This window comes from Falco rusticolus, chromosome 3 (genome assembly GCF_015220075.1).
Source record: "Falco rusticolus isolate bFalRus1 chromosome 3, bFalRus1.pri, whole genome shotgun sequence".
Classification (NCBI taxonomy): domain Eukaryota; kingdom Metazoa; phylum Chordata; class Aves; order Falconiformes; family Falconidae; genus Falco; species Falco rusticolus.
Window position 1 is genome coordinate 116863749 of NC_051189.1, and position 24277 is coordinate 116888025.

The 24277-nt window shown below is 49.4% G+C and overlaps 1 protein-coding gene across 1 annotated transcript in view; it reads right to left on the minus strand.

Annotated features, from left to right (window-relative positions):
• The window catches only part of CSMD2 (CUB and Sushi multiple domains 2), a 305276-nt gene that overhangs the window by 49753 nt on the left and 231246 nt on the right, over nucleotides 1-24277 (minus strand). The window contains exons 34-44 of the mRNA XM_037381617.1: nucleotides 23056-23259; nucleotides 22334-22458; nucleotides 18082-18178; nucleotides 16986-17090; nucleotides 13087-13205; nucleotides 12924-12993; nucleotides 10512-10628; nucleotides 9360-9569; nucleotides 7481-7669; nucleotides 4632-4809; nucleotides 2766-2911 (exon numbers count right to left, since the gene is read on the minus strand). Coding sequence (XP_037237514.1) covers nucleotides 2766-2911; nucleotides 4632-4809; nucleotides 7481-7669; nucleotides 9360-9569; nucleotides 10512-10628; nucleotides 12924-12993; nucleotides 13087-13205; nucleotides 16986-17090; nucleotides 18082-18178; nucleotides 22334-22458; nucleotides 23056-23259 — 1560 coding nt within the window. The remainder of the gene's footprint in view (nucleotides 1-2765; nucleotides 2912-4631; nucleotides 4810-7480; nucleotides 7670-9359; nucleotides 9570-10511; nucleotides 10629-12923; nucleotides 12994-13086; nucleotides 13206-16985; nucleotides 17091-18081; nucleotides 18179-22333; nucleotides 22459-23055; nucleotides 23260-24277) is intronic.

Consider the following 24277-nt stretch of genomic DNA (forward strand, 5'->3'; position numbering starts at 1 on the left):
ATCAGCCCTTTAATTTAAGATACAGGAGCTCAAGCTGCCACTGAATATTAATTCTTACTAACTCCACAATGTTGAACTCTTCACACCGCAGCAAGGCTGGCAGTCCTTGCAGCAACCTTAATGAGGCTTCTAATGATGCTTAAATACTCATGTACAGAAGCAGATGCCCCATCGTCTTGCCCCAGGTTCCTTACGCCCTAATCCAGGGTAGGACAATATTTTCCAAGAGGTGCGTGGAAAAACGTGATGTTTGGAGGTCTGGGGAGCAGGCTGGAGGGAATGCAGGGGCTGCTGTTAATGTGAGGGGTGGGCTTACACACCCCGTGCGTGCAAGGGGGAGGAAAAACCAGCCATGGGCTACTACAGTGAGCTCAACTCAACTAGGGGCGAGCGTGTGGGGGTGGTGGGGGGTCACGGGAAAGGGCCAGCTCTGTAATTCGGACAGTCAGCCCCTTCCTTGCAACCCACCTTGGCAGCACAGAGAATGGATGAGCAAAGGAGCCAGGAGAGCCCACGTGTGGGATGGGAGCGGGAGCCGGGAGGCAGCAGGGAAGGATCCTGCTGCACAGCAAAGAGCCATCCCAGGAGGGAACACCCTTATTTCCAATCTTTCAAAACAGATGTTTGACAGTGGGGGAAGAAGGAAAGGAAAGCATAACAAAAATTTATATTAAATGCTATTTAAAAAGTGCTTGACAGCACCTATTGAAGTGGAAAGATAACCCAGCATTCACAGCATTAATCTCCTCTCCTTAATGGGCCATATTTCAATACAGAGGTGTGATTAAGATGGCTTCAGCATAGGGGTGATACAGCACTGGTAAAGCTCTTTTCAACAGCACATCCATTTGTTCTCACCAGGACAAAACAGAGTCCCGTCCTTGAAACCACACTGGGACCCCCTTGAGTTACTGTGCCATAAAACCCGCTCCCATCACACTCACACATCAGCTCCTGCTGGCACCTGAACTAACCCATTTAATAATAGGTGCAACATCATCATTTTTCAAGGGATGCTATTGAATCTTTAAGCTCTGGGAATCATTCTTTTGTTTCCCTTCCTCCACCCTAAGGAAACGTTTCTTTGCAACCATTTAAAAGGGCAACGGTTCTCTTGACACGGTTCTGATCATCTCTGTACGGGAAAATACAATTTAAAGCTGAAGGAGGATGTCTCCTATGTCCCAGATCTGCCAGCACGCAGACACAGAAATGAAAATACACGTTGCTGAAAATCCTGAGGAAATCGCTTTTCCTGCAGTTACACCCCAAAGGGTGATGACAAAGATTTAACTGACTGCACTGCCTGAGCCCGGTGTGAAAACTTCCCCCTTTTTCCCACACCTCTTGTGGCGTGCAAGGCACCACGTGCAGAGCCAGAGCCTGGGAAAGAGTGGAAACGTCTCACCCTGGAGGCAACCACCTCAGTCGCTTCCATCCTTGGGGTTAGGCTTTATGCTAAAGCCCCACGTATAAAGGAAGCAATGAGCCAGTAAATGACACTAATAAAAGGCCAAGCAGTTGCCAGAGTGCCCAGCTGGTTCACAGGGAATGAACGGCTGCCCCAGCTCCTACCAACACCAGCTCCAGACCCCTCGTGCCTGCGAGTGGCTTTACACCCCACATAAACCATAAGCTAAAGAAACTTCAGCATAAAGCGCTATCAAGATTAGAGAACGGCAACATATGCTGATGGGCTCTAACCATAGCAATGATACGATCTAATTCATATTACGAAAGGAAGCACTCGCTGAAGTGCAGCAGTGTTTACATACTGCTCGTTTCTGAGCCAAACTGCCTAAACCATAATTTTTTGCATAACTGTTATATACGCACCATTGTCTGGCAATATAAATCTCACAGTGTTTTGCAGCAGTAAACCAATTCCCTCCAAAACCCAGCGAACATTCTTTAAATTCAGCCTAGCTGTATAATACTTGCCTTTCGGAACTGAACATAAGCTAAGGCATTCTGCACAGATCCGTCCTGTAATTCACACCAAGGCTTTGTTGAACGTTGTTGCCAGCAAATTACCCCAGCAAGAGGAGGTCTCCATCTGTATTTTCCCAAATCCCAGCACCGCTGTAGGAACCTGTTAGCTAATCCGATTTAAAGTTGGGCTCTTGTTTCGTGGTAGAAAGCACAAGGTCTCATTTCAATGTAATACCTGACGCTGCTCTTAGCGTGAGCTGCACTCGCACCAAAGAATCCCCAGGTAATTCAGGGATTTATGGGAATCCTTTTCCTCCCCAGAGGAATGAAGTCACCCCTCAGCTGGAACACAGCTGCCATTTCAAACTAGCCACCAATATGGCCCAGTTGGTTTAGCACAGCATTGGAAAAGCAATACCACATCCAGCCAGCACCGCGGGGACGGGGACTTTTGGGTGGACAAAGCAGAGCTATCCATAACGGGATCTGCCACGGAGAGGACAATATTTACAGGCATCACCTTGAGAGAGGTGTAGGGCTGGCGTGGCTGTTAGCTTGCAGGGAACTGATCTGTGCTTGAACGATCACCACGTTACAGATGGGTATCCACATCTGCACGGGGCGCATGACCGCTTGCCAGCGCTTGATCGCATAAGCGACCTTCAATCTCAAACGTCTAACACTGGGCCCTTTGTGGAAGACTTCAGGTAAAAGCACGTTTTTTCACATCTTTTCCCCACAACCAGTCCTCCCCACAAGCCACAGCTGGCCCGTGCCCTGCCACATCCCACAGGGGGGTGTAAAGCTCGTGCTGCTCAGCAAACAATACAGACCGTAGAAATAAATGGCAAAAATCCCTCCGTTGGCTGCATCACTGTGGAATTTCATCAGGACCTGGTTGGAAGAGCTTTGGGCTGATTTCTTAGCAGAGTTGCCAGTGAACACACCGAGCTGTGGGGCTGTTTGCTGTGGACCATCCCTAAAATCATATGTCAGAAACACAAGGAAAGAGCATTATTACACGTCCTTAATCCCAGCAACAACCAACCTCCTACACTGCACGCACAGGAACTCGTGCATGCTCTTCCTTCCTTGTCCTCCCTTTTCTACTTCTGTGTTCCAGTCTCAGCAGCTCCCTTGGTAGCTGACCTGGACCCCTTGCCCCCCTCCCCACTCCATCCTAATCAGGATAACCTCTTCTGGCAGTGCAGTGCTCACTCAGTAGACGATTACAAAACACCAACTTCATTTTTAACTTCAGAACTTGAAGAGGTACAGCCAGCTTTCCCAAGGAGTTTCACTCCCTGTTGGCACAACAGACATCGAGATATTTTGCAAGTCAGATACTGAGTGCAACAAGCTCTTTAGCCAGGGCAGCTATGTGTGCTCCCTTGGCTGACTGAAGTTGGTAATAGATCATTTCTCTTCCCTTCTCCAAATAGGAAAAGAAGATCCCAGCCTGCAAGACTCCTGGGGTGAAGCAATCAGTGCCACTTCATTAACTGCAGCAGAGCTGTGCCCACTTTACATCAGAGGTCAGAGCTCCCACTTGCTGCTATTTAAAAGGCAGCTGAGGGTCACAGCCAGGGCTGGTGCCTAATGCCATCCCAGCGCTGCCTCTGCAGCCTGGGAGAGCAGCTTGGATGGTAGGGCTGCGCATCTCTGATGGCAAAAGAAAAACCAAAAGAGGACATCGGTAAATGTAGATGATTTTATCAATGGCTTTTTCTTCATTCAGCCTCTATCCACAGGCAGGTAGCCATAAAGTGCAAAAGGGGAAAAAAAACAACAAGCCCCATAAAGATGTCTATCAGAGAAATCAGAAGTGAAAGGCAACTCCTATTACACCAGTTCGAACAAGATTCATTTCAACTAAATTCAGCTTGGAGATAAAGACCCCATTTACCATTCATAAAGTGCCCTCTGCAAAGCCCCCTAAGCTTCCCAAGAGGTGGCTCCTTATTCCATTCAGCAGAGCATTTTGGAGATGCAGGGACAGGCTGGTGAAGGCACCCAGCAGGACAAGCGAGGCTCTGCCACCCAACACCCTCCCGCCGCAACTGGGACACCAGCCTGCGCCCCCCCAGCCGCTCAGCCCCTGCCCACGGTGCCAAACCAGTGGCTGCCAAGCCCAGGTGCTGCGGGGTTCTGATGGGCTGCTTCATTTTTAATTGCTGATGACCACAGAAATCAATGGCAAGGAAGATCTGCAAGGTCTGACAGGTGCTGCCGTACGGCCAAGGGTGGGACCGCTCCTTGTGAGCTGCACACCATCGAGGCAAATGTACCACGGAGGCTAAGGATTCCCATCCAGACTGCCCTCCAGACCCAAAGGATGACACTTCCATCGCTTGGCACGAGCAGCCTAGTCAGCCAGGGATCGTTCCCTTCACTGACCTTGCACTCCCTGCCTGCATTTCTCAGGAATGTTACATCAGCAGTGTTTGGAGACGGTCACCTTGTCCGTTTTGCTAGCCACTTGCAGCACATGGTCCTTAATCTAAAGGCTCTACCAAGCACCCGGAGTTAAAAAAAATTCAAATCCTCATCCCAGTGTCCCCGGAGGATGCTCCTACTCTCAAACATAGCACTACCCACACACCACGGCAACTGGTGCTCTATTTATCAGCAAGAGCATCTTTCTGAAATGGAGCCTTAGCAGCAACTCCAGTCATTCCTCACACCTTTGCTGTACCCACCAAACAGTGATGAAATCATTGTAGGGCTCTGTCTGCAGCAGGGTGAAGTTGAGGTGGATTCCATAGCCCACCGGCACTGTGAGAAGCCAAGCGCAGTCCTGGGAATTGGGGTACTGGTTGGGGAAGCCAGGAGAGTAAACCGTACCGTTCTGGGTGGTGATGTTCCCCCCACAGGGCACTGCAGGGAATCAGACAGAAACACGAAACTAATGAAGAAATACCTCCCACCAAAACAATAACTCTTAAAGATCCTCCATTTCCCATTTTTCTTTCAATATTTTGGATAAAAAGATAGCAATTCTGGATACCGGAGGATCCAGCCCCAAAATCCTGGCCTGGTTTGCCTTGATTAATTCGTATCTGTCATGACTACATCTAACGTTTTCAACTTAATCCCATTACTATAAATTTATTAAGTGCTTCAGAGCTGAAAGGAGACTGCCAGGGCGTTTTGTACAGATGTGACAACCAGGTGTGCAAATAAACTATCTTTTGCCCTAGTAAGAATCTTTGGGCTCCACCAGCTGTCTGCACCCATGCATGGAAAATACAGCTCCTGACGAGATCACACTAGTGGGCAAATCCATCCACTTGTTCATACAGCACGGGCTGGACCAGAACCGCCGAGCAGCTGGCTGCTCACCGAGTACCTCTGAGCAGGGGGGAAATGATGATTTGTATGACAGCGGCATCCAATTCATTAATCAAGGTGACAGTTCTACTGCATGAGGTATCTCCCAGGTCCAAATGAACTTGCAAAGCAATTAGAAAGCCTGGGCAGCGAAAAAGAGGGACAGAAAGACGACAGACGTCCTGCTGGATGTATGCAGGAGGGCCACAGCATGTCCCCAGGTCTGAAAGTCTCACGTACAGCTTCTGGGCCTCCCTGGTGTGGAAGTTCATTTGAAATGACGATCACACATCTGCAGCGTGTTACTGGCAGCCTGCAACAACTGCAGGCACAGGGTTAAGCGCAGTGTCCCCTGCCTGAGCCAGCTCTGCTCCAGAAGCTGCGTAGCTGCATTAACCCAGCCCTTGGCTTAGGCGAACACGTCCTCCCTCCCCACACAACAATTCAGGCTCAGCGCTACGCTCATGCGTAGCAACACACACCCCTTTTCGTGCAGGAGCAGCTCCACAGACTTGTGCCACCCTGGCCCAGATGTGATGTGCCAGATGTGAGGGTAGAGCCAAGCTCCGTCTATTCCCCGTCTGGTTCTGCTCTGCTTACTCACGTGGTCCGCCAAGCTGCGAAAAGCATGTGTATTTATGTAACTCCATACGCTCGCTTTCCCAAACAAACACCCAAGAAACCTTGGGGCCCAAGTTCCTTTCTGCCCTGCAAAGCAGCAGGCAGCCTGCTGATGGCTGGAAAAAAACAAAAATCCCCGGAGTGGTGCTGGAAACCTTGGCCTCTATGCATTTATTCCAGAATTACAGCTTCTCTTTTAATTAAAAGGGCTTTCAGATGTGACCTGCCTGGGAAAGGTGAGGCAGTTAGCCTAAGGCAGCAAGTCCTCACTGCTTGCTGCTATGCAAAAATGGACCATTTAAGGCAACAGCTACAAGAGGGATGCTCTGCGTTGACTTTAACAGCACTAACAGCCCACCAGGCGTGCGCACGGAGAAAAGCTGCAAAAGGTCCACAACGCACCTAACCCCTCACCCCCCTCTGCTATCGGAAGCGCGGCAGAGCAAGAAAGCTACTTTAAAAAACAATAATGAAGGAAGAATTGGATGGTTGCAGCTGCCAGAGCTGATGCCTGAGGCAGATAAAGGCACGATCCTGCTCCCAGCAGCTCCCCGCCGCGCCAGCAGCACCCGGCTGAGCACAGGACACTTTCCCAGGTAACCCACATCTCTGGTGCATCGCTGGGGTCACTGAAAGAGCAGCTGAGGATTTGGTTCTTTATGCTTTGTGTTCTCTGGGGTTCAAGGACTTAAAAGAGGAAAAATATCACCCCTCTCTCTCTTTCCCCAGTGCACAGTTCTTGCAGAGCAAGGGCTGTAAGGAGGCTGGGAGAAAGGTCAGCACTCCTGGGAAACGTGGTGAGAAATCTTCAACAAGCAGTCTTGAACTTCTTAAGGGTTCACCTGGAAACCTTCTGAAATAAACCACACACCACTCAGCCCACTGGCCACAAAGGATGAAAGGCTGGAACAGCCATGGTGGGGTTTGAATAGAGAATTTGGTCATTTGAGCTTCGGTGTGTAGAATGCAGACCCAGTCGTTGAGCCTGCAGGGCCCTCCTAGCATACAGGCTCTTCAGAAAGGAGACCGTGCCTGAAGAATTCCCACCTGGATCATTTTGGAGATGCCACTGCCACCACACTACAGAAACTGGGCGGGGACACAATCTTCCCACACCAAGAGTCCCCAGAGCTGCAAGGGTCTTTTACCAGACACCATTTCTATTTCCCCACGCTAAATGAATGGAAGCTGAGCGTTGCGGAAGAAATAAAGCAGACAAATATTCTTGCAACAGCCCTGGACCGTGCCGTGCTGGAAGCGCAGCTCCTACTGGCACTAGCAGTGCAAGGGACAGCTAGCGACAGGGCTCAACCATCGCGTGAGATTTAAACACGCCACCTCAAAAACCACACCTTGGTTTTAAACCGTTTTTTAAACTGTTGGCTTTGACCAGGCTGAAATATGTTGACCATCAACTCACGGAGAACATGCCTCAGCACCTCAAAGCGCACATCCTCCAGTGATGCTTTTGTTTCCAGAGACACTTTCAGCCCCATTACCAAACGATCCCAAAGGTGGCCAGAACGAGGAGTTCAAGCTCCTTCTCCCCCTCTGAGATGCCCGTGGGGGTGCTGCCGGGGTGAGCCCAGAGCCATACCTTCACACCTGGGCAGCGGGTGGTCCCAGTTCCTGTTGGTGCCGTGCTGACAGGTCAGGACAGGGTGGCCGATCAGCTGGTAGCCCGGTAGGCACTCAAACGAGATGGACTGGCCAACGTTGTAACCGGCTCCTCTTACAACGCCGTTAGCAAAAGGTTCAGGGTCAGGGCATTCCTGCAGCTCGTAGGCTGGAGAAAGAAAAAAAAAAACAACCCCACCAAACATAAGGAGGAATGTTTCATACTTGGTATTTTCTCAAAAAAGCAGGAACGGTACACCCACCGCACTGCTTGGCTAATTCCTCCTCATACAATGACTTAATTGAAGGAGATAAATTTTAATGAACCATGCACACGTCTGCATGGAGGCTGAGGGAAAATCCAGCTTCGCAGGAGCCTCAGACGTGAGCGCCAGGGTCTGCCCCGGCCCGCTGGCGCCTCTGAGCCCATATTCACCCAGTCACCCCGCACTTCGCTTCTAATTGGGAAATCTGCCTTGTTTTCCAACAAAACACGAACAACGCTGATGACGAACGCAAGTCAATTGGTTAACATGTTCCACCTGGCATTATAAATTATTGGGCAGCCTTGCTAGAGCTAATTTGCATAGCAATTTCCATGAGATTACCCAGAGTGCCTCACAGAGCACATTCCTTCCTAAATTGTGCAGCGGCGCATGAATTATATGGTGCGCGAACAGGACAGCCAAGACAAAATTAATGTTTTCAATTAAGTATGAGTAGCGGCTTTTATTGCTGTTTCTGGGGAGTCAGCCCTTTGTCAGTCCTTGGCTACATCACGTGGCTGGGGACACACGCTCCACCTTTCCCACTCCTCCCATCTCTCTCCCAGGCACTAGCTGGACCACTTGGCTCCTGTGCAGCAAAGCCCATCTGAATTGTATTCGGTATGAAATACACGACCTGCCCCTGGCATCCTTTGCCATTTCACACTCCCATATGCCACGGACAGGTGGACAGAGGAGACCAAAGGTTTTGCAAAGACATTCATTACGGCAGAGCTGCGGATCGAGCAGGGCCAGAAGTTCATGTTCTCCTTCTCTTTCACCAGGGCAGACTAACATAGGCAGCCCTGACCCAGCACCTTCAAAGAGCAGCAAATCCACAAAGAGACAGGGCACTGCCAGGACCTCGGGGCACTGCCAGGACCTCGGGGCACTGCCAGGACCTCGGGGCACTGCCAGGACCTCGGGGCACTGCCTTCAGAGTTCGGGGTGGCTGCTGCTCAGAAGACACCATGCTCAAAACTGGGGAGCTGCCCAAGGACTCTGGCTGGGTGAGAAGGCACCTCCATTCCTCCATCATCTCCAAAAACTATGCTCGAGGGCATCTTTTGATTTTAATAAAACTTCTTTCTCTCCTCTCACTCCAGGTACCCGTGGCAGCCCCACCGTTACATTCCTTGGCTCTTTGCTCAGCTGGTCCCCCACCAGCCTGCCCAGCACAAGGCTGGGCTGCAGCAAACAATGCCTTTGGACTTCAGTGGAGACTGAAAACCACCGCAGAATTCCGCAGCAAATGCATGGCAGCTGAGGGCTCCTCTCTTTGCACATGACACTCAACAGAGCCAAGTTCTATGTGAATCTGGCCAGAATTAATTCAAAGGCATTTTGCTGTCACAAAGCATTCTAGGAACATTCGTTATTTGCCGTAGGCATAAGTCCGGGTGAACAGATCCCAGTTATTAGGATTAAGCATGGCCTTCATGTAACACCTTTCCACTCATTTGGATTAAGTCCTCATGGAATTAATTCAACAGAATAGCAACAACCGTGATGCCTCCCCTCCCTCCACTGCTCTCTCCATCAGCACCTGGGGACAGGATTGTCCCACTGCAGTGCCTTCTCCAGCCTCCTTACCTTGGTATTCCAGCTTGAAGCCTGGCTTGTTCTGGGAGTGGTCGCTGTGGAAGTACACGGTGGTTTCATGAGACGTCGACAGGAGGGAGCCTGGGATTTCAGTGCCGCTGAACCGCCCGATGATGTTACTGGTGTCGTACGGCCCATTGCGGATTTCGACAAAGTCATGGTTCGGCTCAGTGGAGAAGTTTAGGAACTGGATGTGAGCACCTGGAGAGGAGGAATGAACAGTGCCTCTAAAGCTACACCCGAGCCTCAGCACATCAGCACCGCTCGCCCAGTGATGCCCAGTATACCCCGGGCATCAGCAGTACATTTACCCTGCTGGAGGCAGAGGGTGCCGGTAGTTTCAGACAAGCTCAGGCTATTAACGCCTGCAGGTTCACGCTGCTGGAGCTCCTGTGCACACCCCTCCCTCTGCCTGACACCCGAGGAACTAGGAAGGCAGGCACAGAGCGACAGGGATCACCCCTTGCCAAAGGGAGCGTGGCCGGCTCAGACGGCAGGATGCGTTGAGCACCCCGGCGGGCTGTTTCCCCAGCAGCACACGGCAGCTACAGCCGGAGGAGGAGAGTTAATTCAGGAAACCGGGAGACTCAGCACTTCTTCCAGACATGCAACACTTCCACCTCCTGGCAATCAGGCACCCTGATGGGGCTGGCCTCGAGAAAAGCTGAGCTGGAGATGGGCAAATTTCTCTCTTTACCAAGGGCTGGGGAGAGCCTAATTCTGAATGTGCTGATGCCTGCACGAACTCCAGCTGAGGCAGGACATAATCTGACACAAGCTCTGGTCACCTGTTCCATTTCTAAAGACTGATGAACTGGTGATGTTCTACGGCTATTACAAACGTGAGTAGTTAAGATGGGGAGATACACACTAAAAGAGGGTCTTACAGCCGATTCGGATGCATGCCCACAAATCTGGATCAACCTGTTACATTCCACAGTGTCCTGGCATCACCTTCTGAAAAAATATCTATCATTTCATAGCACCCTATAAATGCATCTTTAATGGCAAGTGTGATCAGGAGGTCAAACAGCAGTTTCTGTAAGTCATCGTGGCACTTGGCATCCAGCACAAACTGAACAGGGACAGGATCTCCCCACCACATCTTTTGTGATAGCACCAAACCAAACCCGTCTGTCTCACCGAACCCCACCGGCAGCAATATCCTCCATGTGCAGTCCAGGTTGCTTGGATAATTCCCTGGGAACCCCGGGCTCAGGAGCACTCCTTCCATCTCTTCTGCCGTTCCTCCACACTGGGCTGTAAAATCGACAGTGTTAATGGTCAGGATCACTTAAGGGTCTTCTCTGGATGATGGCCATGGCCGGCCAGCTGCATGGGAAATAAAGCAATTAAAAACTAAGAAGAGAGAAAGGAAAGCCTCCTATGGAATTAGCATAAAGTTTGAGAGGCACTGCGCGGCCACATTACTAATGCATGTGCCTTTCTCCTGCCCTCTGGAGATAAAAGCCTGGCCCAGAGATCCAGTTTGGGCAATCACAGTGGGAGAGACAGATCTGAGCTGTGAGCGAGGAGCCGGCCACTCTGTTCTGCTCACAGCCATCGTACCAGCACCTATCATCCACACAGCACTTGTTTGAATTTTTAACCACCTAAAAAAAAAATTACTGTGAAGAAACAGACCGATTCTGTTTTGATTCCAGTTCCCGTTACTTCTTTTTCTAGTTAACTGATCTACCTTGACTGCTATACTTGTCAATCTCTGGGCAATTACTGATAAATATAGAACAGAGTGTTTGCACACTGATTGAAGTAAATTCCCTATGAAGAAGCGAGCCACAGATGACAGTGCAAAATATGTTTACAAAAGGCATCGCGTAAAATTTAAATACAGATAGCATCTTTTCATGCTTATCTGGGTGACCTCTACCTTGTTACGGTAACACCAGCCAGCCAAATACACCCAGGCGGTCTCCTAACACGTTCTGACAGTGAAGGTACAGATTCCTTTTGTCCGGTATCTCATTATGTGTGTACTTGCTACTAACAAGGTTTCTCCCAGAAGGTTTCTCTTTCTTTTTCCTCTTAATGGCTCTTTAATAGAACTACTTCTAAATTATTTAGAAGTCAAGCATCTGGACGAAGTAGACCAAAGCAAATCAGCATGCTTTGCCAGGGAAGCAAGCTGTTCTCTGAGCAGGGCAGCAACCAAAGCCCGGGGTCCCGGGGGGCTGGCAGCCAGCGGCGCTCTGGACACTGTTTAGACACATCAGGGCACGTGATTAGCAGAGGACAACGACCCTCAGGGCTGTCAGCATGGGATGCTGTGGCATCCCTCGAAGAGATGATGGTCACTCACGATGAGCGCCATGTTTATGCCTCCCTGCATTTGGATGACCACCGCGCTTGGGCACGACCGTCCAAACCCAGACACCTGAATTCAACTGCCCTGGTGCTCATACCGTGAGGATGCTGAGCCAGCACAGCCCAGCCAGGCCAAATCCTGCTGCACTGGGAGACCCATACTTGTTAAAAGAAGAAAACTTGCAACTTGTAGTTGCTCAGCTAGGCACTAGCTAGGTGATAATACTGGGATCCTCCTCCGTGCTGGGATCTCCCCACTCTAAAGCTGAGCTGAAGGGCTTCTGACTTCACTCAGAGCCAGTCCCACAGGCGTGGGTCCTTTAGCTCAGTTATCCTGCTGCAAATGCCTCTCTATTTATTCCCGGCCTGCAGATCATCGGATGAAAGAACTGTTAGCTCTTATAATTACTTTAAAGCAAAATGATGTAAGCTAGAACAGCAGGAGCCTGAAATAACTGTTAACTAAAGCTATTAAATGCATAAATGTCTCTCTCAGAGCTGTAAAATGTGCAGTATGAATATTAAACACCTAGACTTGCTAAAAGCAAAATATTGAAAATAATCAAAAAACTCCAGCAAGTTCCCTTCACCTCTGTGCCTCTTCTCGCAGGGCTTACTTCTTTCCTGGCATGGATCGACTGTCCAGTGCTTTTCCCTGAAGGGCCAAAACACTCGGCATTCCCAGCCCTGCTCCTCAGAGGGTGTCACAGGCAAGGGGCTACACCGGCAAGGTCACATAGGACCCGCTAGACATCAAAGTGGGGACAGCAAGGCACCAAGTGCTGCAGTTCAGAGAGGCTGGGAGGTACCCAGGCTCCAGCACAAGATGCAGATTTAGTGATATCAAGATGCATTTCATCAAAATAAACCACAGTCTTAAGATCTCACTTAAGATGGAAAAAAACCCTCAACCCATAAAACCAACCTACTTACAGTATAAAGAAGTCTTAGGTTGTCCCTCTTGAATGACTTTTTGTTGAGGAAACCTTTTTTAATATTTTACATTTTATACTACAGCCACATTTTAAACATTCAAAATCAAGCATTCTGGGCAGCCCACAGGGACTTTTCCATTGAAATTCCCCCTGCAAAAGAAATGCAAATTTTTCCACACTGCCTCTCATTTCCAGAACAAACTTGCATTTCTCTAACTTAGCCCTTGACTATTTTTTTTTTGTTGTTGAGAAGTGCTATAAATATCTGCTAGGTACAAAATACCAAGAGTCCTACCGATGCAAAGCGGCGGTGGGTAATTCCAGCGGCGGACAGTGCCTGGCATGCAGGAGATGTGAGAGTGGCCCTGGAGGAAAGGAAAACAAGACACATCGTTTGGAGAGCCTCCCCGTATTCTAGACGTTTCCTGTCATCCTTTTGGCTGGAAAACATTCAGTACCTGCAGCGCATAGCCTGGTTCACACTGGAAAGAGACGACGTCGTTCACTAAGTAGCGTTCACCAACCTTCAGGCCATTCCCAGGAACAGGGGGCTCCGGGCAGCTGGACAGACCAACGGCTGGGAAGGCAAGAGCGAGGTGAGTGCTCCAGGGAGCGGGGCTGGGGGCTGCGCTGAAGGCAGGAGGAATGGGAACACGCCCCCCTTCATTTTATCCCATCCCCTTGCTGACCAGCCACCTCCACCGCAGACACCGGGGGGGGGCGGGATTCTTGGATTCTCCACAAAGACACCCTGATGACGCAGTATTCCCTGTGTTACAGGGCTGGCCAGGACTCAGAGCTATCTGCACCTAGCACTCTCACTTTACCTACAACATGTTTCTTTTCACCTACGAAGGCATCACAAATCACTTTGTGATTCATGGCCAAAAATGTTTTTGAGCTGAACCCTAATGCCTTGACAGAAGAGCTGCACTGGCACCAGCACATCCATCGCCAAGCAAAGACCGACTCACTCCCACCTGCTCATGAACCAAACTGGGACCCCTCCCCACCTGAGGTCCATATTTGTGTTGCGCTGTAGGTGCCTTCACCACCCAGGCAGCATCTGATGGGAGACTGGAGAGGATGTGAGGGAGGACTACCTGCTTCCCCTCGCTGGCGGTACCAAGGGCACATGGTATGTCTTGTATGTAATTTGTCCCTTTCTGGGTAGAAGCAGCACGGTTTCATCCTCCGACCCTATTCTTCCTGTTTTCAATGACAGATTGAATTTACCATGAGATAGCAGCAGCAGTAAGCGCGGCTGGTCCCTGACGGTGCCTGCAGAACAGGCTACACAAAGCTCACTCAGTCCCGTTTCTCCCATTTCCATCTGAGCTACGTGTGCAACTGGGAATATCCTGCTGCAAACCCCATTAACAATCCCCGAGGTCGAGTGACGTGCTCTCCCTTACACACATGCCATCCCCTCATCCTCCTGCAACACCCAACAGCGATAAAACGAAGACAGGTGCCTGCATCACCTCGTGCCCACCACGGCTCTGCTGCCTGCCAGCACCTCCCCTCGCTCTGAGCGCTGGCAGCTGCCACTAAAAGATAACCTTCTGCATCACTGCAAGGGCTAACACTCCGCTTAAACTCTGCAGACCCAGCTGAAAGCAGGCGAAAAAAAGGGAGAGGAGCTGCTGACTCCTCTCCCGACACCCGAATCATGCTTCCCAGCAAGGAAACATGTAGTCCCTCCCCACATCTCCCTGACCTTCAAAGAGCCGATAAAGAAAATAGCTTTAAATAATTTCCCATTCAGATCAGTGGGCGCTGAGTTTCAGTCGGTCCTAAATTGTTCTTGCTCCATTTTGGCTTTTGAGCATGGAGAGATAGGAGCTCTGCTTGAGGAATCCAGTGAGAGGCAACAAAGTGGTGTTTTAGTTCGCCTCCCAAAACTTCCTTGCACCGAACAATGACAAAACCTGAGGCTCAGAGCCATGGCATTCTACTTGTACAAGCAAAGCAAAAAATGTAGTATTTACAGCTGCCCTGAAAATCGACACCAATTAATTTTCTCAGCAACCAAACAAGTCTGATAATCCCAAGCCTCATGAAAAACCTGCACAGGATTGTTGCAGAGGGGTAATAGGATCCTCAAAGAACTTAATGAAACAGAAATGGAGAAGAAACAGTCACAGCAAGAGAATTTCTAAACGAACATCCACTTCTCCAGCTCCCAGGGAGCAACTTGGCACACGCCTCCTCTCCCCAGTCTTGTTGGTTGCAATAATCTTGCTGGATCCATTAATATGCAAGGTTTCAACCTGCAAACCCACTAAAACCTGGAAAGCTTAGTACTAGCTGGCCCTCTAAAAGCACACCGTCTCTGCAGTCAAACAGCTATGCCATTTCTGTGGACGCTTTATGAAATGAAATGCACTTTCAAATCTTATTTGCTGCTTTGGAAAAAAATAATAAACAGAATATTGGTTGGCTTCAGAGACAAACACAAGATTTGTGATCAGAACCAATTACGAGACACGGTGTCCAGCAAGAAACAATTATGTTTGCATTGCCCCAAGGCAGACTGCGTGAAGAGAGGCAGCAGTCCCAGCACATCTCTCATCAGCTCCCCATCACCGCTACTGATGCAGGAACACAGCCAGACCATCACCATGTATTAACCAGTCTCCCGAGAGCTGCATAAAGACCAGACTGGCTCCTGGCCGTGTCGCACCCGTGTCTTTAGTACGCTGCAAATGCACTAGCCTGCTTGCTTTCCTGACTGCTAGCTAAACATTCGATTTAGATGCGCTGGATAGAGCTGAGAGCTGCCATTCTGCACCTGCTTGCTCGTACACTGTCTGTGCCGCTGCTGGACTGTGTGTGAATAATTCAGGCCCCCGGTACAGCACCGTCGGTGAGATAAGAGCCACCATCACTGCGACCCGCTGCAGCTTGGCTGTAGCACACCTTTCCTGAACGGACATCTGCTTCAATAGCAGGAATCAACACACAGACGTGGGGGAGAATGAATTTTTGGCATCCTTATCCAAACCTGGCAGCCCTTTCGCAAGAGACTCTCTTCCTTGCCTTGTCTTCCAGTTTTAGCCAGGTTTGCTCTCTTACTACTGAGAATTTTTATCGTTTTTAAATATTGTCTCAGTATATCATCATATATAATGATATTCTCAGGTCTGGATACCCAAGAACTGAATGCATGAGACCTGCTGGAAGCAACACGCTGCCATTCTCCTGAGGTGCTGGCACGATCTGTAATGGAGGAAGCCACCAAACTGTCCAACACACCAGAGAGGGAGAAAGCAGCAGGTGCCCATGCTTTGGGCAGTGCCTCCTTTGGAACATCATCTCCAAGCTTCCCATTCAGCTCATGCCAAGGCGCCTCCCTGAGTTGGAGCCTGCAAAAGGAGGGTGGCCACGCATTCGTATCCACCACATGGGAAGTAAGATGCTCTCCAGCGTCTGGGCACTGCATCTCTAAACACCAAGCAGAGGGCGATGCCATGCCAGCAGATGAGCTGAACGAGGATCTAGCTGTGTGCCCTGGCAGCAGAGGCAGCCGACACTGCCCTGGGCTGCGCGGACAAGAGCACGGCCAGCAGACGGAGGGAGGTGACTAACCCCACTCTACTCAACACCTAAAATATTGTGCCCAGTTTTGTGCCCCACAGCATAAGAAAAGCGTTGATAAGGCAGACGGAGCTCAGCAGAGGAGCACCAGGAAGAGGCGGGGGGCTGCAGCAGCATCCTCTGATGAAAGGCTGCCCGGAGTGTTTCTGCAGTCTCCACCCTTGGAGTTTTTCCAAGCACAGACTGCATAAAGATGCGTAAAGTGAGTAATCTAGTTTTGTCTCGTACCCGACCCTGCTTTCAGCAGGAGGTTCAGTGAGATGACCTCTGCGGTCCCTTCCAACCCAAATTATCCTATGGATCTCTCTCTAGCCCTGCACGCTGTTTCCAGCGATGACCGATACGGAATGCAAAGAGCAGGCAGTCCCTCCCAAACTCTGGCAAGCATCATTTTAGGCACTTCCCGAGCAAAGATGACAGCACTGCGTTGAACAGGCCAACTCTCCATGAATTTTTAACATTTTGGCCTCCACAGCTCCTCCTGCGCTACAACACAGAAACCAAACAGGTGCTGCAAAGTGCATCAGCAGCAAGACGAGGGGCACCCCATGACCCCATGTCACCTCTGCTGCATCTATTCTCCACTTCATGGTCACCCCCTCTCCACAGCTTAAGAGCGGGGAACCACATAAGCATGATCCTCAAAGCTCACCGCCCCTTCCCCACTAAGCAGCTTCCACTCCTACAAGGCTACGGCTCTGTAACCATCTCCCCACTGCTCAGAGGAACTGCCAGATCAAGGCTGAGATGCTCTTACTTTTGTATTCCAGGTGAAAGCCGGCAGCAGAGACGCTGATATCCGAATAGAAATGCAGATAGAGCTGGTTTGAAGTGCTGTTCAGCAGCGCAGGCACTGTAGTTCCTGGGAAAACAAGAGGTGCACAAAGATACTGAAGAGGATTCTTTTTTCCTCCTCCGTGTCCTCGGAGACTAGCTACAGAAGAGGCTGAGAACAGAAAGTCCTTTAACTTAACAAGCTCTGTTGGTTTTGATCAGGTTCTAATGAGGCCAATTGAGAAATACCCAAGGCTTCTCCGCAATGGCCTTTTCAAAGTCTACTGGTGAATTTAATCATGTGAAGTTTTACCACTTACAGACCAGACAGACTAAAAGCGTCGAGAAGGGAACCAGGATGAGAAACAGCGTGGGTGGAGCTCAGGTCCCCCGCAAAGTCGGGATTCCTTCTCCTGCCTCCCCACTTGGGAGCTGCTGCAGCACCAGGTCAAGGCAGTGCTATCCCAAAGGCAGAGCCGGGCGCGGAGTCGGCAGGTCTTTACGCACGACCCTTCTCCTCAGAAACCTCAGAGCGCTTTGAAGATATCTGGTCATTAGATAAGCAAGAACCGGGGCCATCGGCTTGCAAGTGGCTCTGCTAGTTGAAAGCTTTACAATGCTCTTGGGCTGCCGGCTGCTCCCTGCTCTGCTAAAAGCCACTGGCCCCACTGTCAGGCACAAGAAAGGCTGTTTTGTAGCCCTTCATCCATTTTGGTGCAACTCAGAGAGGTTAACCCGCCGAGCACCGTGCTCCGAGCTAACCCCACACAGCCCGGCACTGCTGTGCAACTCCCACCTCCAGGCTGTGGGGTCTTGTAAAAAAAAAAAACAACCCCAAACCTCACCCCTTGGTTTTGCCTTTAAGGCTCTCTATCAACATTTCATGCAGGAGGACAGCAGCCCCATTCCCAGTTCAGCAAAGCATGTGATTCCCTCTAACGACGCACTTAAATCTGTTCCAAGTTTTTGAAGCACTTAAATATACGCTTAATTTTATGTACGTGCTGAAGTCCAGCCGATGTGAGCAGGAATGAAGCACGTGCCGGCGGGCTTCACCGAACATGATGCTGAACACGTACCGGAGAAACTGCCCAGCATGGTGGCGGTGTTATCTCCTCCGTCAAACACTTCCAGGGAATCCCAGTTCTGCTCAGTAACAAAACTGATCACCTGGATCTGGAGAGAAAAAAACAGAAGTAACAGTACAACTCCTGCATCAGGCTAATAAACCACAACAGCACCGATGAAAGGGCCGCTAATGAGGGCAGCAACACACCCTGGGGCCGTAAGTCAGCAGTGCTATTTATCTGTGCTGGCAAAACTTGGAGACCTATTGCCTCTGAGTACCACCACCTGGGTTACACAGCTGTGTCCCTGCAAACCCCACACTTCTGAGTCAGGGGCGCTGTCTTTTGCTGCTGCAAAGGGAGAGCTCCTGTATTTTCACAGCTAATTTACAGCAGCGGAGATTTGGAGCCTTTTTTTTTTTTTTTTCTGTTTTGAGAAATCCCTGAAGACTTTTGCAACGCTTTCAAATGAAGGCAACCACTGGCAACCCAAGAACTGAACTAAAAACAAAGAAACCCGCATTAAACCACAAGGTTTTTTTTGATCTAATGAAGTTCTTGCCACTGCCTTTTTTTTCTCAGCTTTTAGTCAAATCACTGAAGTCGCACTTTCAAATTTCCCACCTTTCTCTGCCATGCCCCATGAGGTTTGGAGGCTCAGGTCGGCCACTTGACTCTGTTTGTTAGAACATCAATGCATTCCTCAAATGAGTAACATCCTGAGATCTGATAAATCTGCATATACACTGAAAAGCAGCTCTTACACTCGAGCAAAGATCTACATGTAATTGCACAGATTTGTTTTCCTTGATTACCATTAAAATGGAGTCTGCTTTTATTCCTAAACGCTGGCAGTTCGAAGTATTCGGTGTCCCATTAAGGAAAATAAACTGTGCTGTAGATCAGGTGTGGTGAACTGCCTGAGCGAGTCGGACAGCAAACCCGAGAGAAAGCCAACAGCAGCAGAAAAAAACCCCAGCTTTAATCTGTAAGCTTGAGATGAAATTTTCAAACACTGGGTACCTCAAATTAAATTGCTAGGCCAACAACCTCAAAAAAGGACCCTTAGAGACAAATCAGGAGCACAAATGACTCGTAAGACTTGGCTCCAAATAAAAGGCTGCATTTCTTGGCATGCAGCAGAAGCTGCAGTGGTTCGGCACTGCTGCCGGTAGGATTGGGGAGAACGCCAGAACATTGGCCATTCCGGCAGGTGGACCCCCCTTTATCTCCAGCCTTCACACATCTGCTCACTGCGGAGCCTCCGCTCTTTGAGGGCTCTTTGGACAAAGATCTCCTGCTAAGCCTAATGCTTCTGATCTGCCGGGGTCCCGCGGAGTTCAGCGGAATGACTCCCTGAAGCACCGCGCTCGGCAGGACGCGTTCGCTGGACTGAGCACTGCCAAAGGATTTCAGCGCCCTGCACACCTTGACTGCACCCACCCACCCACCCGTACCCATGCACCCACCCAACCCTCCCCCCCTTATTCCTGCAGTCTTCTTATCCTGGCTTTACTCACCCACTCCCAATACCCTGCTTGCCTTCGCCCTGCTAAACATAAACGATGCACATTAAAATAAAAAATAATAATACTAAAAAAATAAAATCAACCCCCATTATTTGTGCCGGTTTAACCTTTTTCCTCCTTGATTTATTCTGAATAATAAAGCAGGCTATAAAGTTCCTGCAAAGTTTGGACCCCCCCACCAGAAAAAAAAAAAAAAAGTGGTGTTCATCTAGCAGAAATTGCAGTGACCCCTGCAGAGCCATTACTGATTACACTGACCAAGTCGATACCCCTCAGCCTGCGTAATTACACCCCTATTGTCATTTGCATTACTGCAAGAGAACCTGGATTGAGAATGTGCATTTTGTTTGCTCTTAAATTTTCTAAATTATTTATTCTCTTCCCTCCACCCCAGCTTAACGGAATAAACATTTTTAAGGTCCTAATTCTAGTCTGACATGTGGATTCACAAGGGATCTGCATCTATTTACTGCCATGTATATAAATTAATTCACTCAGGAAGGTTTGCTACAGGAATGAATAATTCATAGCAGAAGTGCTAGCTCGTACACTGATTACATAAAAATCCTGCTAGTGACTCGCCGCTACCAAGAAAGCTTTAATTTCACCTCCTCCTCTGATTTACAGTTGTTTAACCTTTAATTGTTGTACAAAATGAGGGTAAACTGATGCTTAAATTAGTATCTAATAACACAGAACATCTCGTGCACAGAAGCGGGTGACCAGGGGAGCAGAGCCCATGTGAGCGGGGCAGGTAAACAGCCACCGCGGCCATCACCCTGCCTCTGGGCTGTGCAGGGCTTCATGGCCGCTCTTTTACTCCCCGAGGTCCAAGACCTTCCACGATGCCTTTTTTCCCACTAGAAGACTTCCAGTGGACATCCCGGTGTCACAAGGTGATGCTGTCGCCAGCGGGCTGTGTCTCGGGGCAGAGCCGAGGGGCGGCCGGGCCAGCACGCCGATGGCATCGCATCCCCCACACCGGGAGCAGAGATGGCAGCACCGCTGCGGAGCCACACTGGCTCTCGCTGAGCACCAGAGGAAGGGGTCAGACTGAAAAATTTTTTCCTGCTGGAAAAATTCCCACTCTAGACCTAACAACTGCAGGGGCAGAGCTCAGCCAGGGGACACGCTTTTTCATTTGCCTGCCTTCTGTGTTACACCCCAAAATATTTATTTCCCTCGCAAGGGATCACATCCAGCAGGAAAGGGGCTCAAAAAACCACAGCCACCAAGCCTTTAAAACACTTTGCCTTATGTTTTCCAGTTTTACACGCCAGAGCGCTGCGTTGGCACAACCAAAAAAGTGGGAAACTTAGAAGAGACACGCTTCTAACAGCCCAATGCGATACGCGCTTTCCTCTAAGCATAACCGCCGGGCAAAAAGACCTCCAAGGGCTGAGAAGTGGCAGCGAGGGTTTGTATTCAGGACGTGGCAGCGCAGAATACAGGCATCTATTTATATCGCTTTAAAAATTAAGTGAATTATCACCTCCTGCTCCCAGGAGTCCCCAGCAACTCGCCAACTGCCTCAACTGTTCAGATGTTTGGCTGAGCAAAATGGATCTTTCTTGTCACCGGGGGATTTTGGGAGCAGCTAAAATTTCAGATGAACAGGGAAGTACTGACAGTGAGCTCTGCAGCTTTTGAAAACACTCTTTCAGACGGCTTTGAAACCAAAGAGGGGAGCAGAATTTGTCAGACTGGACACAGAGGGCTCAAAATATTTCCCCCGGCTTGTCCTGTTTTGCTGCGAAAGCCCCCAAGCGCTGCTCCCACCAGCCCTGTCCACCCAGGTTTTGGTGCTGGGTTCTGATGGTGGGTCCCAGAACCCCCATCTGGGAGAGCAGGACTGTAATCCAGCAAGGCAGAGATGATGTTTCAATAAAACCCTTGAGATAAACACGACTGCTGTGTGCCAACAGCCGGGAGCGCTGCGGAGAGGGAAGAACGCACCTACAAATCCATTAGCCAAGTACATGATGGAGAAATAAAAGCACTTCAGGAACAAAACCCTCGCAGACAAAGTGGTAGAAAGTAAAAAGAAACCCTCTGATAATGAGGCCTGTGGAATGAATGGACCTGTTAAAGAATCCATCTCCTGTGCGTCAAGCAATGTCAGCGCAACACACGGCAAGATGCCTTCCGTGAGGACAAGGCACGTGTGTGCTGAATGGGAACTTTATCTAAGGTTTGGTCTCTGATGTTGGGCTTAATTCTCAACACCCTCTAGCTTGCAGGACGATTTCTGCAGAGAAATGATAAGGACCACAAAAAGACCTGAAGAGAGAGCTCATTTACCTGGAGACAATGAACAGCAAAGCTGTAATTGTATAATCATAGCGCCGCAACTCTGCTGGCATAACAAATCCACGCAGGCACTCCGAGCAAGCAACTCTTCCTCGGTGTCGCTTACATTGCTTTCAACATTGCATAATTAAGCAGTATAAAGATATATGCCCAAAATACCGCAATTATTTTGTTACACCAGAACAGCCACGTAGCTCCAGCTGATTTCCCACAGAGAGTGCCTCCAGGAGGCAAAAAATACATTGAAGTATTACCCACTTTTGGCAGTCACAGTGTAAACGAATGTCTGATTCTAGAGAATTACACGTTCAACCCATCTTTTTCCTGTGAGGAGCGGCAACTTCATAACACGTGGCCTCTAAGTGCACTGGGTACCGTGCCTTCTCCTCTCCATCCCATGCTGCAGCCAGCCAGGAGCCCCGTACCTGTATCCCTGCTCCTTCGGGAACCGTTATCTTCCACACGCAGTTGAGGCTATTCAGGTACGTCTCAGGGAAGCCAGGGGACAGGATGGTTCCTTTGCGTTCAGTCAAATTTCCACCGCATGGCACTGAAACAAGCAAAGTAGCTGTTGGAAAGCGGAAAGACTTGGCTTTATACAAAAAAATATTCTCTTTCAAGCATCTATCCACAGACACAAAAGCAGGCAGAGTTGGCTCACGGTTTGAGGATTAGATCTGTATGAATAAACCTCTTTTCAGTGACTCTCATACAACTTCTGACGCAAGGAGTGTACAGTCCTTGGGTGTGGGGAAAGTTGGCTACAACAGCCCACCAGGATGGTGCTTTAGGAACTGCTCTCCTCCAAAGGAGCTGAAAGCAGCTTTCAGACAGATGTAATTAATTCTAGATGCTGTCCTGGATCTCACGAGTCAATACTCATTCAAAAAGTTCACAAAGGATCAGAAGGTCCCTTCCCTGACATGTGGGGTTAACTGCCCTTCTTCACAGGCAAGCCTGGCTTTTGTATGTAAGAGGTAAGAAATGATTTTGTTGTTGTTTCACTGGTGTTTTAGGGTTTTGTTGGGTTTTTTTTTTTTAGCTTTTGTGTTTGGTGGGGTTTTTTTACTCATTCCAAATAGCGTCTTTAATTTTTCTAGCACAAACTGCTGAATTGTTTTGCCTTTTTTCCTCCGTAGTTACCTACCGACACAGGTGGGTACCGAAACGTTCCACTGAGCCAGCGCCCCAGGCATGGTGAGGCACTCGATGCTGCGGGAGCCCTGGAGCGCGTAGCCAGCGCTGCACTCGAACCGCACCACTGCTCCCACCGCAAAATCGCTGCCCAGCCGCCGGCCATAGCGGGGCTCTGGCACTGAGCTGCACTGGGTGGCACTGGTCCGAGGAACCGCTGGCATGGCAGGCAGCAGGAACCAGCAGGCCAGTGAGTGGTTGCAAAGCAAAAAGAGAAAATATAAAAAAAAAAACGGTTAGAGGACATATTTTGGAAATATTAAGTGCCAAATTAAAGATCCGTTGAAACCAAAACAAAGGAATTGATTATACCTAAACCCCAAAGACAGGCTGAACCCAAACATGATGATCGAGAAGAAAAAGAAATAACATTTCACTCAAACTTCTGACAATTCAAGTGCTAATTGAAATAAAAGCAGCTAGGTCACTACAGAACCACGCATGCTTCCTAAGAGGAGACTGTTTGCCTTCCGAAAAATGACCATTGCATCAGAAAGGTCACTTCTAAACAGGGAAACCAAGGCATTCAGCAGTGACTTCCCAAAACCTGTTTGCCATATACTGCTACAGCCTCAGCGGAAAACCCTTTAGGTTTCTTGGCTTACTTGGCCTCATTACTATAAAGGACAGGAAATTTAATCAGTCTTCTTCATGATGAGAAAGGTTAAAAAAAGAAAAGGGGAATTTAAGTTGCGTTGCTGCATCGCCAGCTGTTGAAATTGCCTGCATTCCTGCTCCATACTGGGAACAAGAAGCTCCCAGTCGAAGGGAACAGAGAGGCTGACAGGGAAGCAAGGGGGAAAACGAGTCAAAGAAATCTTGTTGCTGAGGAAGAAATCAATGCATCTCTCTGAGTTGCTTTACAATTCATCAGTGTTTAATGCCTGAGTTGCTGGGAGTGGAAAAACACGGAGATGATGAGCACATTAGCTGTATTGTTTGATTTTGATTTCATTCAGCGAGGTGAATGTCAAACCCACTGCCAAAGGCATCACGCGAGGTGATTGGCAAGAGGCTGAAGTGTGCCAGTGGTCAGGGGAGGGGGACGTGGAGGCAGAGAGGAGCCACTTATGACAATGCGTTACTTCGGGCAAAACCAAGATAGCCAATATGGCTCTGCAGCCCTGCTCGGTGGCTGGTGACTGACGAGCAGGTGCTCAGCCTCGACCAAACCG